The sequence below is a fragment of the Ochotona curzoniae genome, unplaced genomic scaffold, assembly GCF_017591425.1.
Source record: "Ochotona curzoniae isolate NIBS_2020 unplaced genomic scaffold, NIBS_Ocur_1.0 contig_4148, whole genome shotgun sequence".
NCBI classification, from domain to species: domain Eukaryota; kingdom Metazoa; phylum Chordata; class Mammalia; order Lagomorpha; family Ochotonidae; genus Ochotona; species Ochotona curzoniae.
This window is the reverse complement of record NW_024466146.1, coordinates 6907216-6921381: the sequence shown is the minus strand read 5'-3', so window position 1 is coordinate 6921381 and position 14166 is coordinate 6907216. Positions and strand designations below refer to the sequence as shown.

At 37.5% G+C, this 14166-nt stretch overlaps 1 protein-coding gene across 38 annotated transcripts in view; it reads right to left on the bottom strand.

The window, feature by feature from the left end:
• MAP2 (microtubule associated protein 2) overlaps positions 1–14166 on the bottom strand; it is a 195994-nt gene that overhangs the window by 30709 nt on the left and 151119 nt on the right. For 24 of the 38 annotated variants that reach the window (XM_040984609.1, XM_040984584.1, XM_040984588.1 and 21 more), the window contains exons 5-6: positions 11934–12047; positions 10279–10356 (exon numbers count right to left, since the gene is read on the bottom strand). In XM_040984609.1, coding sequence (XP_040840543.1) covers positions 10279–10356; positions 11934–12047 — 192 coding nt within the window. Of the gene's footprint in view, positions 1–626; positions 873–10278; positions 10357–11933; positions 12048–14166 lie in introns of all 38 variants that reach the window. The other 14 variants (XM_040984603.1, XM_040984614.1, XM_040984615.1 and 11 more) reach the window with 4 other exon arrangements.

Below are 14166 nucleotides of genomic sequence, written 5' to 3'. Positions count from 1 at the left end.
CTTGTGTATCCTATTGTGACGATTGAAAAGAAATACTTTATGAACTTTTGATAAAGTTTAGATGAATGAAAACTCAGGAGCTATGGGGGTGATCAAAGGAAAGAAAAGCATGAGAAGCATTAGCAGTAACTCTTAAGGAAACCAAGCCAGTATTCATTGAAGCATAATAGCACGCTGCAGTTGCAAACAAAATGATTCTACCATTTAAGCCTCTTTGTGCCAAATTCCAACTCCACAATTGGAAAGAAAAGCATATGAATTGCTGCCTCCAAAATAAAAACAAAAATATACATGTATCAGCAATGTGACTGGCAAACATTTGAGATGAGAGGGAAGGGTAAAATAAATAAACAAACAAATAAATCAAAGCTCACATAGCATTATCAGCCTGGCTGCAAAGCTTATCGTATCATGGCAAAGGAAAACCAAGATTCAGCTGTAGCAGCAGACAAACCAAGCTGCCACACAGCATCTGCGCAAGCCACACACTCAGTAAGCCTGAAACAGTTGTCTTGGGATCATGAGAAGACCCAGCGATGACACAGCATTGGAAAGGCATCAGGTTGGTAAGCCACCCGGAGAAATCATTTGCAACAGAACACATGCAAATCCTGAGAATCACACACCTTCCCTGGCAGAGGAAGGGGTTTCTACTTCTGGAGACACCTCCATGATCTCCTTTACACTTTCCTCCTGCAGGGCCCCTGCTGGGGAACTCTCTTCAGGAACTATTTGGGCCTCCGCACTAAGCTCCACGTGGCCTTCACTGAGGCCTGTGGGTTGAACTGAGGACTTAGCAGCCTCACACTCTTTCCCAGGAAGAGCTGCAGGTTTCTCTTCCTCAGGCACCGGACCCTCTAGCGTTTCTTCTTCTTAGGGATGAAAAAGATGTTGACATCATGATCACACAACAATACACAAAAGACTGAAATATTATTCAAGGAACACTTTCAGCTCTCTTGGAATATTCTCACAAGGACCTCTGCGTATTTTCTTTTCACTGTTTGGATGGACAAGTAGATATGCTAACGCAGGTGCATTGTTCACCAGTTAGAAGATTGCAGTGTATAATCTGCTAATAGTGGTGCCTTTTAAAGTCATTAAAAGGTTTTTTTTTTTTTTTTTTAAGAGCTGAAAGGGTTTTACTGACTGATTACCCTTAGTGGAAATGGCAGTAAGTTGCACGCATGTGTGGAAAGCTTGTTGGAAATAAGATGCTGCAGGTTAACAGATGGTTGTGAAAAGATAGATATATATATATGCATTGAAAAAAAAACCATTAAATTGGTTAGACATGTGCTGTTTTCTCCAATGTAGGAAGTCCCCACATCATAATCTTGCTGGCTGTAAAATATGCAAATTTCACTGAAGAATCTTTTGGAATAAAATATGCCTTGCCTTGAAATAATACTCAACTCCCTCAGCAGCTCACAGAATTCTATTAAATCTATTTAAGAGATAATGTCAGAGAAAATGAAAACTTTCACTAAATTACATATTCTGTAAAAACGAGTCATATTGAAATTTAATACCAAAAAATCTGCCTTTGGAACACAAGAATGAATCATATTATCTACCCCCTGAAATATCAGTAACATAGTTTATGTATGATTCTCTTTAACATTAGGAAATAAAGTGCACATATTATCAATAACATCTTATTTCCGCAATAACATTACTGAAGAAAGGTAATTGAGTGGTAACCAAACTGCCAAAATATTTTCCTTGAGTGAACATCACACAGAAAGAGGGCTAACATTTACGATGTAAAAAGATACATTTATGAGCTTGTAAATTGTCATGATTATGTGTTTAGTTGCAGTTGCAGTGCCAGTAAATAACTTCTATTTTATTGCTTCAGAAAGTATGGGGAAATATACAGCTGTTTTACAGTTCTGCAAATAAATTTCTGTGTAACAACTGGTTATTATTTAAATTGCTGTGAGAAAGATGATAGAAAGGAAAGGTATTTTCATATTTTGGAAATATTAACATTTCAAAGTAGAAAAAAGAGAGAAATACAACAGGTTGAACTATCTCCTCCCATTTAGCATTCACATACTCTGACTTTGTAACATGTACATAACTGGCTTAAAATTCTGATTCCAGGACTAACACTACAGTGCAGCACACTAAGCCACAGCTTGTGGCACCGGCATCTCATATGAGAGCAGAGTCTTGGCTGCTCAACTTCTGATCCGGCTCCCTGCTGAAGTGCTCAGGGAAGGCAGCAGATGATCCAAGTGCTTGGGCTGCTGCTGCCTATGTGGGAGACCCAGAGTTCCTGATTACAGGCTTCAGCTTGGTCCAGCCCTGGCCATTGTTATCATTGGGGAGTGAACCAGTGGATATAATAACCTTCCTCCTCCCTCTCTTCTTCTTTCTCTATCTCTCAGCCTTTCAAATAAATAAATTTCATAAAAAAATCAAATTTTGATTCTAATGTATTATTAAGGACAATTTTTAAATGTCATAGAATTAGAGATTTAGATTATATTTAAGAGAATTTAAAAAAATAGGTGGTTCAGAAATATCTTATGGATGAAATCTCATGAAGTTAATGTACATGCTTTCAAACTGATGTAACTTTGTAGCTCTCTACTTTCTGAGTTAGGAAAACTCATGTTTCTTTCTACTTTATTTGTACTACTGTTAATTCTTATACCAAAATCCACCCATGGTGCATTTTAAGTTTATGCTCAATATGAGTAATTTTTCTTTATCAGGGTGTCTGAGTCATTGGTGCTCTCTTCTTTTCCAAAAGAACCCTTCAAGTAGCTTAGTTTCATGAATGTATTAAGTGGGCTTTGAGTTTATTTCTCACAGCCATGGGACCATCTGCCCTTGCAGTAAATATTGTTGCATACAGAAATAAACTCTTTCTATCTGAGCTAGTTATTTTTCTTTCCAATTTGGAAAGAAACGTCTTTACCCTAACAAAAACATCTTTTTAGCTTATTGTTTTTCTTTGCAAAACTACTCTTTGGAATGAAGCAAAGCTCAACTTATTATCTGCTGTGTTCATCCTCACCAAAGCCAATTAAACACTAGAATAACGAAAGCTTTGAAATATTTCCTTCAGGTTAGCCCCACTCTTCTAGTATGAGTCAAGACTGAGTCATCTGAAGGAGCCTTCTTAATCTCTAGATGGTCAGTAATGAGGAGCTAAATACATTCTGTAACATCTATCTGACACCTTTCTTTTTTAAAGAGGTATGATATTAATACTGCACTAATTCGATCTATTAAATAGAAGGGTAATTCTAAACTGGTCCTAAATACATGATTCAAAGATGCAAAAATAATATTCTGGATCATCATCTTTAGCTTGGATAGAGTGCATGTTCTTCCCCACTGACTTATTGCAAGAAGCAAAAAGTAGAAGTGTATAAACGAAATTTCTTTTAGCTTTCCCTTTTTTCTTGTATACATCTCAGAAACAGTGAAAAGGAAGTAGAGCTTAGTTGTTTGTTTTTTTTTTTTCAATTGTTGAGGCATTTGGATACATACAGCCTCTACAGGGACTTCACTTCCATATGGAAAAAACAGGCTCCCGTCCCCTCCCACACCATATGAAGGCACATTTAACATAGCAGGTATGGTCAAAGCTGCAGGCTGGGGAGGAGGAGCAAAAGGGGACCATGCTTGGTTCACCTTTCTCCTGGCCTAAGTGGACCTCTGCACTCTGCGCTGTGACACTGGGGAGCACATTAGAGGTAGTCCACTCTGAGCTGAACAAAGGATGCTCATAGTACTCCTCATCGGAATTGTAAGGGTCATCATCAGGCACAGACACCGAGATGGAGGGGGCAAGGAGTCTACGCCTCTCCCCGCTGGTGGAAGGTTCGTGGCTGGGGAACCTGCGTAGAGCACCCACTTGATCCTCAGCCCCTTCATCTACAAACAGACACAGGAAGAAACTGCAGGGAGAACTAGACAAGACAGACCCAAGATAAGACACAAGAGACAGACATCAGCACAGGGACACAGGGGCCACAGAAGCAGCACAGCAGAATGGAAGGGGAACTAGCAAGACCAACTGATGGAGAATGGGAGACAGTGAATGTTTCATGATGCAGGAGCTGCTGAAGTTAGTCTCTCTTTCAAGTCAGGTTGCCTTCGATCTATGATAATTGAAAGCATTGACACCCCTGGAATTATCCATACATTTCTCCCAAACAAGTCACAATAATGAAGCAAACACTGGGATAGAAGCAAAGCATTACCAAACGAATACATTCTTTGAAACAAATTCTTTCATGAAAATGATTTCTTCTCATACTTTGAACAACATTTTTATGAGATGAAAAAGAAGTTATTAGGATCTGAGCGTGTATAATTATATGGGAAAAGTCTTGTATGAAATACAAGTTCAACTTTTTAGGTTGCACAAATACTTAATACTTCGATTAACTTTTAATCAAGCACTTCAAAAATTTACAATTTCAATTCTGCTAATTTTTAATTTGAGTAAAATGCAGCATTCCCTTTTTCTACTTTGATAAGGATGGAGCAATCAACCTAACCCTTGGCAAGCTAAAGTTATTATATTATCTAGCTGCATTTTAAATACCTGTTGTCACATCTATGACTATGGAAGTACAGTCCATAATCTTCAGACAATATTTAACATTATAAACTTAATTTCTTCTGCTCTGGTTCTCTTTTTAAGGCTAAACAGAGATGCAATTACCGGACAGTTTCCATAAAGTTAACCTCAGATACATCCAGACTTCTTCCATTTCTTTCAGTCTCTAGCTTGTGGAGGTTTTTATATTTTAAATCCTTACTGCATATTTCTCATTGAATTGCTAACGGAACTTCTCTAATTTCTGTTCTTTCCTGTGCCTTGGCTTAGAAATCTGTGTTATTTAAGTATATTTCCTTCAACACATGACTTTAAATCAGCATGGTTAGCATTTATTTGGATCTTATGAAATCCAATGAGTTTTAAGGATTATGACAACAAAACTATGCAGCTTTTGATGTGGTGCAGACGAACCAGCTCAGGTTTACACAGCGGGTAACTAAATCTGTTAGTCAGTTTTCATTTACTTGTATTGAGAAATATTTTTAAAATTTCATAACTTTCCTTATGAACAATGAAATCTACAAAATCTATTCATACAGTTTTCATTTCTATCCAAATTTAAACAGATAGCATTATAGCATTTATTTGAAAACATATTATTATATTTTCAGGAGAGTAATTTATTTTAACACCCAAGTGCTGACAACTGAAAATACATCAGAATTCACCAGGACACTAAAACAACATTATAAAGAGAAATACTTTTAATACTTATGACCAAATATAAGTATTTATGGACTATTCTGTGGAAGCCGTTAATGGATGGATGCTCAGAACTTCAATGCCTGCTATTATTTCAGAATTGCAGATAACAATGTTTAATATTCTTATTTCAAGCATGTATGATTTCTCAGCTAGTCAGATGGATGTCCAGAATCTGGGCTGCAACACTGACTGAATCACATCCCGGGCTTATGCTATCTTCCAGCCATTTCACAACTCCAGGGATTCTCAGAGCCTGTAAACTCCTCATGTAGCCAAGGTACCTCTAAAATTTCTGATATGTTTGGCAGATTGCACAGGACATCAGTAAGTGGAAATCGGGTATCAACCCTTCTGCTTCTCAACACTGATTTCTGAGTGGCAAAACACAATGCAGCATAAATTAATTGTAACCTGTTAGGTCACAGTGGAGAGACAATACCTTTTAAACATGTTGGCCTCCTCTTGTCCTTTTCTTTTTGAAAGTACCAAAGCTGTAAAAGCAGCTAGAGCTTTGCTTCATATCTTAAGAAAAAAAATCTGGTATTTTCTATTCCAAATAACTTTAATCAAAGAATAACAAAACAGCACATAACAGAGCTGTTGTGGAAAAGTAGTTTCTTTGTGATATTTGGCTCTGGGTCAAGGCTATATCAAAAAGAAGGTCTTGCAAAATGCAGTCCTCTCGTGAGATTGTGGTCTGTATAGACTCCAGGTTTCTGCTTAGGACCTGTAAGCCTAAAGTCTATCTGTAATATAAGCTCCAGTATCTTCCAGGAAAGCTTTGTGTATGGGGAGAGCTAAGTTTGAACAGAGTACTTGGTTCCAATGATAATCACAGAAGACATTAGATTTTCATTTGCTACAGAATTACGCATAGCAAATTCTTCTGGGTCATATCATCGGAGTTGGTAAGCAGAGGAACGATGAATTAGTAGATCATAAATATTTCTTTGGAGCACATTTTTTTTTAAACAGGACATTAATATTGTAGCTTGTCACAAGGGATTTTCACTAGATCATTTATTTCCAGAATACCAATGTACTGCTTTTATAAGAGACAGCATTAAAGATATAGTGTAATTGTGTATTTCGAGGTTTGACCTGGGCTTAAATGAGGAATGTAGACTGAATGAGGCATTAATCTAGATATAAAACTCTACAGTGTGACCCAAAAAAAGGTGAAAATGAGTACAGTGCACCTCAGAATATGAGTATAATGTATCTGCTAGGAGCAAAAAAGAGAAAATGTAGAAAGTGTGAAAGTACTAAACCTTTATTTGACACATCAAACTTGGGGTAGAGAAGCTTATGAAAAGTTAAACTTATTTCATAGCTGTAATTTTCTCTTGTTTAAGATCAAGACTCAATGCATTCATTCTTCCACTACAAATAAGCATTTCAGGGGGGTCTCATTTTTGCCACAAAATATACTAATTCAATCAATAATGTGATATAATAAAGGATGGTTTAATATTACGAAACTTGGAAATTCACTTAGTTGCTTCGATAACTGCCAGGTCAAAACTGAACACTACTTGAAATTAATGGAAGAATAACTTCTCCCTAGTTTATTTTTATTGAAATATTTTCTGAAGAGAAAAAGCATTTGAAACTTTATACGTCATTAAAGTAAGCCCCTTTGATAAAAGTGAGCAGTCACTTTTATAAGAGACAGCATTCCATTGGATATCAGTGATCCTGATTTATAATTACTAAGACATCACAACTCTCCCAACCCCCATAGGGTATGCAAAAAGGCAGCTGGTCACACTTAAGTTGTTTTCCACAATCTCTATGACTTTCCTGTTCTGCATGTTTTTGAATGAAGATTCCTCACTTTGCTTATGACTACTGCTGCTCCCAGAACGATTTTAGTAAAAATTGCTTTCAGTTTAACAATAATTAGGTCACTATACTCACGACACAGGAAAATATCACCCTTGGATTCTGGAGTCAACCTAAGAGGGCAGAGGGTTCCTGGATGCATTTTCAGATGACTCCATTGTGCTTGTATACATTTCTGAAATCTAAGAGTTTAATCCAAATGACAACTATCATAGTCAGGCCCCCCCAAAAAATAAAGGTTAGTTTAAGAATATCCTTACTAGTACAGCACGGCTTATAAACTATGGTTTCCTTTTGAAATGTGCTACCTGTCACATTTTCATCAAAACCTCTTGTAAAATTTTCTAAGAATATGTACCTAGCACATATTGTGGGAATTATTAATATTAATGATATGTGAATAGTCATAATTGAGAGAGTTAACAAATTACTTTTAGTAGAAGCATCAGGGGACAGAACAATTTTAAAAAATGTATCTTGAACAATCACTGAATTACCTGATTTGGTCCAAAAACTCTCCTTCATTTGTAAGAAAATGGTAGTCCCTATGTCCTTAAAGTAGTTTGATGATCTGTCAAGGAGAGTAAGTGATCCCCTGGACAAAGCAAAGGAACCCCCTACTCCCTTATCCGTTCTGCTACAGCAACACACTCATGGAATTTGGGATGGGTTTTTAACAAGGTATATAGTCTAAAAGAGTATATACTTCAATCTTGTAATTGTCAATAATTTATTTTCTGACAACACTAAACTTTAAAAAGTATATATATATATATATATTATAAAATTAGGTGTAGTTTAAAAGAAGCGTTGGCAGTAGTTTGTCTAGACTAAATATATTTCATGTAATCATCATAAAAACATTAACTAATCTTTAATGGGATACAGTTTATAAGATATATACTGGTATTTACATAATCCACAAGTGATTATCCATTTAAATCATTGGAGCTTCACATAGTTTCATAGATTTTAGGGAAAAAAAGCACAAAAATGTGAGTTTGACTCGAGAACCATTGTGAATGACTTTCGATAGCAAATATGTTGGTATTTTGCCTGAATGTATTGAAGCAGCTTGGGAGAAAGCAATTCTGAAAGGTAAGAGAACAGTTATTCTGGTAAGTTGATACCCAAGTTACCAAAATGTGGAAATGAATCTTATTTTAATTATATCTGTTATAGGTCCCTGGAGAAATAAAACTTTCTGCTCTGACTCTGGTTCAGGGTAAGAAGAGCCGATACTGTCACTTCAGGCAGACTTTTTAAGAGGCCTAATCTTTCAACAGCACATACCTTTCTGGTGTAAGAAGATTCTCTAACACTTGAAAGACTCTAAGTAGGAGCTTAGAAATATTTTCAACAATGTGAGGAAAACACAACTTTGATGGAAGACTCCCTTCTGCATAATGTACTGAACTCAAGGCCCTGACCAGGGCTGGCTGCTGCTCGTGCTCACCGCTCCACTATTCTCTCCTTTCCCTACTATTTGCTACCTAGGACTCCTTCAGTTCCTAGATTCCTCATCTACCTTTTATCTTTGCCCACCAGGTGCCCTTCTGCCTCCTGGTGCATCTGCCCCCAAGCCCCTTTCCCCCACCTGACTTGGCTAACACTTTCTATCCTCTGGACTTAGCTCTGTAATGATCTCTTCATTGTATCGCAATGTCAGGCTTCCCATGTTCTAACTAGTAAGTTCCAGGTTCTTTCCTTTCCTGATGTGTTCCCAGAAGGAAATTACTTGTAAACTCATTCACTGAATTTCTGTTCTCCATTAGTTGGCATGTGCTTCACTGGAGGGATCCTGTTAGTTTTGCTTCTAACGCATATCCAGAGTTTGAAGGGATGCCGGGAGCAACGCAGATGCTTGGTAAATATATCCCAAATGAACTGATATGAAGCCAAAAGGAATAACTGAGTCCACAAATCCAAAGGTTAAACCACAGTTTAAGGCATTAACTACTTAACAGAGGGTGTTACACCGACTACAACTTCCAACTTTTGTTTCTTTATTAGAATAATTTAGTATGCTTAATACTATTTCAGGTAGTAAATTTAGGGGGAAAAAAAAAGGAGAGAAAAAGACTACCATATAGGAAAGAAAATCCTGCTAAATAATTTAGGTTTAGAAACCTGTGACAAAATAAATTATATTACAATTGATAATGCAAAATTAAATGATCTGCCTTTTTACACTTAAGAAATCAAATAATATTTTAAAAGAGCCTATCTATAAATGATAGGTCTTTTGTGATAAATAAAATAAAAACAAAAAGTAATGAAAGAAATACATGGATAAAATGGCATAGTATAAATTTTTGATTTTCATATACAAAAATTAAAATTAATGAAACAACAGTTGAGTTGTAGCTCTCCTCTGTCTTTTCCAGTATCTTTCAGGCAATACACAAAAGTTAGCAAACTGACTTGCTTAGAAAAGCATCCCTTCCATCTCAGATTTCAGATTCTGAAGGATTATCCTTCAAAGGCATCCTCCTGTTTTCTCCCTGAGAATGTGAGTGTGATACCAGAACAGGTCTCAGCAGGAATGAAGCCAGACTATCGGCTTCCAGTCCACTGCTCTCAGTATCAGATTCACTTACTAACCTCCTCATTTACTCTTTAAGATGTATGGATAATTTGCTATGGGCCAGGTCCTGGACAAGGACTTGGTAATATACTGATAAAATACTGGCCATTTCTGACACCTCCACAGGGAAATACTGATTTCATCAATGGATCTGACCTCCTCCCACTCCTCATGCACTAACGACTGCACTGATTTTTATTATATATTTTTAGATATTTAGAAGATAAGATTATATCTTTCCTGTCTAAATCGTTTCACTTGAAGTGCACTGGTTCGCCACAGCTTTTCTAGTAACATCAGCACAGACCTATTCTTTCCTTTACCGAGTATATTTTTCCTTTGTATTTACCGTATTTCCCTATTTCTGACTTTATATACGTGATTACATGTTTATTTAAAATCTTTGTTTCCTCTTGACGATTTGAAACACACAGCTCCGAAGAGTGGCCACATACTTACTAACCAGGATCAGAGTCCAGTGTTTATGGATTGAAGCTCATCGTTTTTCCATTCTGAGAAGACAAACCCTGAAACTTCCATTTGGCCTTACCTTCCTCCACTGGGACAGGCTGTTCTGAAGCTGGTGATGGCGGTGGAGAAGGAGGCAGATGAACTGTCTCTTCAGCTGCTGAAAGTCAGACAAGGGAAAAATGAGACACAGAAAATAATCCTGTTAGGGAGGTAGACGTGTGGGCAGTCTCGCCATTGTCAGAAAGTCTCTGTCCAGGAAAGATTCAACAGGAAGTCACATTTGGCTAACTTTTAGGCCCCTCAGCTGATCTGTATTTTACTGAAACCAAAGAGAACATGAATTTAGCCAGTTTGCCCTAATCCATCCATAATGATGGATTAAAGATGCCCACCTAAAATTCTATCATTAATCTTGCTCATTTGTATCTACATATTCAATTAGTTCAATGTTTGACTTTGCCTCTAGTTTTGCCACACAAAAGCAAATGCAGGCTGGCATCTTTGCTTGGCTTTAGCTGGAAGAACTAAAAAATATATGAGGACTTGTTCTGTGGCTTGACCTGAAAGCCAACGTTACCTCGACCATTTGCAATGATTTTAGGTGATCTATTTGTTAAACAACATTTTGTCCGCTGAGTCTAATTTCAAAACTTCCGTGTGTGTTTTCAGAAAAGAAAACAGAAAGTGTCACAAACGGATACAACCTTTATGGAGAAATCATATCCTGGGGAGCAGAGCGAACAATTGTCTAGTCTTGACCTTACACCTGAGGAAGGCCCAGAGAAAAAAGGTCTAAAACACACAATTCATTCACAGTTAACCCTACAATGTCTTCCTCAATATGTTTACCTTCTTAATGACCTCTCACAGGAAGGTAAGGGAATTAAAAAGGTAATATATCACAGTTAACAGCATAGTTTGATCCCCAAGATGAATGGGGATCTTGATTTCACAAAGCAGTAAAAGAAGAATGCTTCAAAGATTAGAAGTGATTTGACTAAAGACCAATGTTTTAAAGTACATATTTTCCCTCTTTATAGAAATTTATTATTAGAATAATGAGTGAATTCTAAATTATTATTCTGGGACAGAACAGCAATGTATTGCATTGGTTGTTTATTAAAAGATAATGATCAGAATATCAAATGTTATGCATGCATTAACTTGTAAGAAAGAAAAATGGTTATGTACAATTTTAGGCCTTATGAAATGCTGAATGTACATCCTTATAGAAAACGCTGGCGGGTCAGAACTTCCTCTTGATATAAAGTCAGTGAGGGTTCTTTGAGAGCTCTGGCTATAGGTTTTATTTAGGCAGGTAAGGGTGACACAAACTAGATTATAATATAGATAATCACTCACTCAAACACATATAAGGAATGTTTATTTCTAATTCAAGTTTTAGCACCCTCTCCTATGAGTAGGATGCTCACAAAATTTTTTAAAAGTATTAACTTATTCTTTATAATAACTATACGTACTAATCTGAAAGCAAAATACAAACATTTGGTCGGGGGGAAATCTAACTGACAGCTAATCATCCTAAAAACTACCCAGTGACTACAATGAATCTGCTGAGGAAAGTAAAAATGGGTCCCAGTATATCACATTGGAAGCGTTTGATGAATATTGCACATAAAAATAAAGTATGAGACCTAAATTGGGATTCAGAAGCCTGTATCCTATGGGCAGGGGCAACAGACAAAGCCCCTGGGTCAGGTCCTTCTGGTTTACCTAAAGGCAGAGCTGCAGGCTGTTCCTTATGTTGAGCTTCTTTCTCTTGTTCCCCTTTCACGACTGCTACAGCCTCAGCGGTGACTACTTGGACTATCCTTGCAGACACTTCCTCTGCAATAAACAGAAACAGAAGAAAAAATCAAGCGAGTCACCCAAAGCAGGCAGCAAACAGCAAAGTAACCAAATAGCTTAGACAGATCAACATTTCATTTTTGCCATCTTTTCCTTAAAAGTGTTATTTCTTAAACAGGAAATGGAACACAAATAGGTACATAAACTCAAGAAGATGTAAGTGGAGCAGGAAAAGCAGGGTGGAAGGAGGAAGGGACGAGAAAAGAAAAGTGCATTCTGGGGGCCTGGCACGATAGCCTAGCAGCTAAAGTCCTTGCCTTGCATGTGCCAGGATCCCATATGGGCGCCCATTCTAATCCCGGCGGCCCTGCTTCCCATCGAGCTCCCTGTTTGTGGCTTGGGAAAGGAGCCAAGGACGGCCCAAAACCTTGGGACCCTGCACCCAAAAGGGAGCCCAGAAAAGCCCCTGGCTTCAGATGAGCTCAGCTCCAGCCATTGTGGCTGCTTGGGAAGTGAACCATTGGATGGAAGATCTTCCCCTCTGTCTCTCCTCCTCTCTGTGTATCCGCCTTTCCAATAAAAATAAATAAATTAAAAAAAAAAGAAGAGTGCATTCTGGGAGCTAAGCAATAGAAGCATAGAACCAAAGAAAAATAACTTACATAGTACTTTTGAAAACCTGCTTATAAAAATATGAAAAATGTAACTTTGCTGTTAGTGAAACATTGAAGAAGAAAGTTCATTTAAGGTAAGACTTGAAGTATGTTTTATAATTTTCTTATACCAATCTAGACAAGGGCATGACTTAAATCTAAAGAAAATGCCTCAAACTATTCATTTGAGATTAAACAGATGTACGTGGAAAACGTAAGTTTTAAGGAACATAACTTTTATAAACTATATGGCAATTATATATCAAATGGCTTGGTACCAAAAAATACCCCATTTATTTCACTAAACCAAATTTAATGAGATCAGTCTCCTATTTATTTTTAGAGATTTAATTTTAGATTTATCTAAAAGGCAGAATTACAGAGAAGGAGACAGAGAGGACTTTCATCTGTCTGCTCACCCTGCAAAGGGCTGCGATGGCAGAACTTAGGCCAGCCTCAAGTCAGCACCACCATTTTCTTCTGGTTCTCTCTCTGTCAGATCCCAAGCACCTGAGTCATCCTTAATTGCTTTCTCAGGAGCAATAGTAAGGAGCTGGGTCAGAAATGGATATACTGGGTTTTAAATTGTGCCCACATGGGCTACCAGCACTGCAGGTAGAGTCTTAACATGCTATACCTAATGTTAATCTCCTAATTTTGATTCAGATGTAAGAACAAATTCTTTACTGAAATTCTATTATGGCTAATGCTCAGATTTGCACTTTTGTAAGCAGGTTCACGGAGATCTCCTTATATGTTTTTTTACCTGGGTGGCTTATTGACATTCTGCCTCCCTCTGAATGTATAGTGAATGCAGGCTTCTGAGGTCAGCAATTCATGTTGGACAACATTTATCTAAATTTGAAAAGTTGGATTACTTGACTAAACATATTTGCCTTTATAACCTTACTTTCCTGAGTTTTACTAGCCATTAACTATGTATACTGCATCACAGGGCCTGGCGGGTAACCTAGCAGCTATAGTCCTTGCCTTGCACATGCCAGGATCCCATATGGACACGGGTTCTAATCACTGTGGCCCCGCTTCCCATCCAACTCCCTGCTTGTGGCCTGGGAAAGCAGTCTAGGAGACCCAAAGCCTTGGGGGTTCCTGGCTTCGGATCAGCTCAGCTCCAGCCATTGTGGCCATTTTGGGGAATGAATCAGCAGATGGAAAATCTTCCTCTCTGTGTCTACTCCTTTCTGTATATCTGGCTTTCCAATAAATAAATCTAAAAAAAAAAGAGATGTGTCATAAATACTCTTAAATACTATTTATTCACTTATTTGAGAGATAGGGAGGGTAGGAGAAAGAGAAATGCAATCCCATCTACTGGGTCATTCAAATGCCACGCAACTAATTCAGTTAGCCGAGCCACGCCTAATCTAAGCAAATATGTACTGCATATCACACTTTAATTGTGAGTGATAATGCAGTTCCAGGGAAACAGTACTGGGTAGATTTTTTCTATATGGATTAGGACAGAAGCAATTTCTTTCTATCAG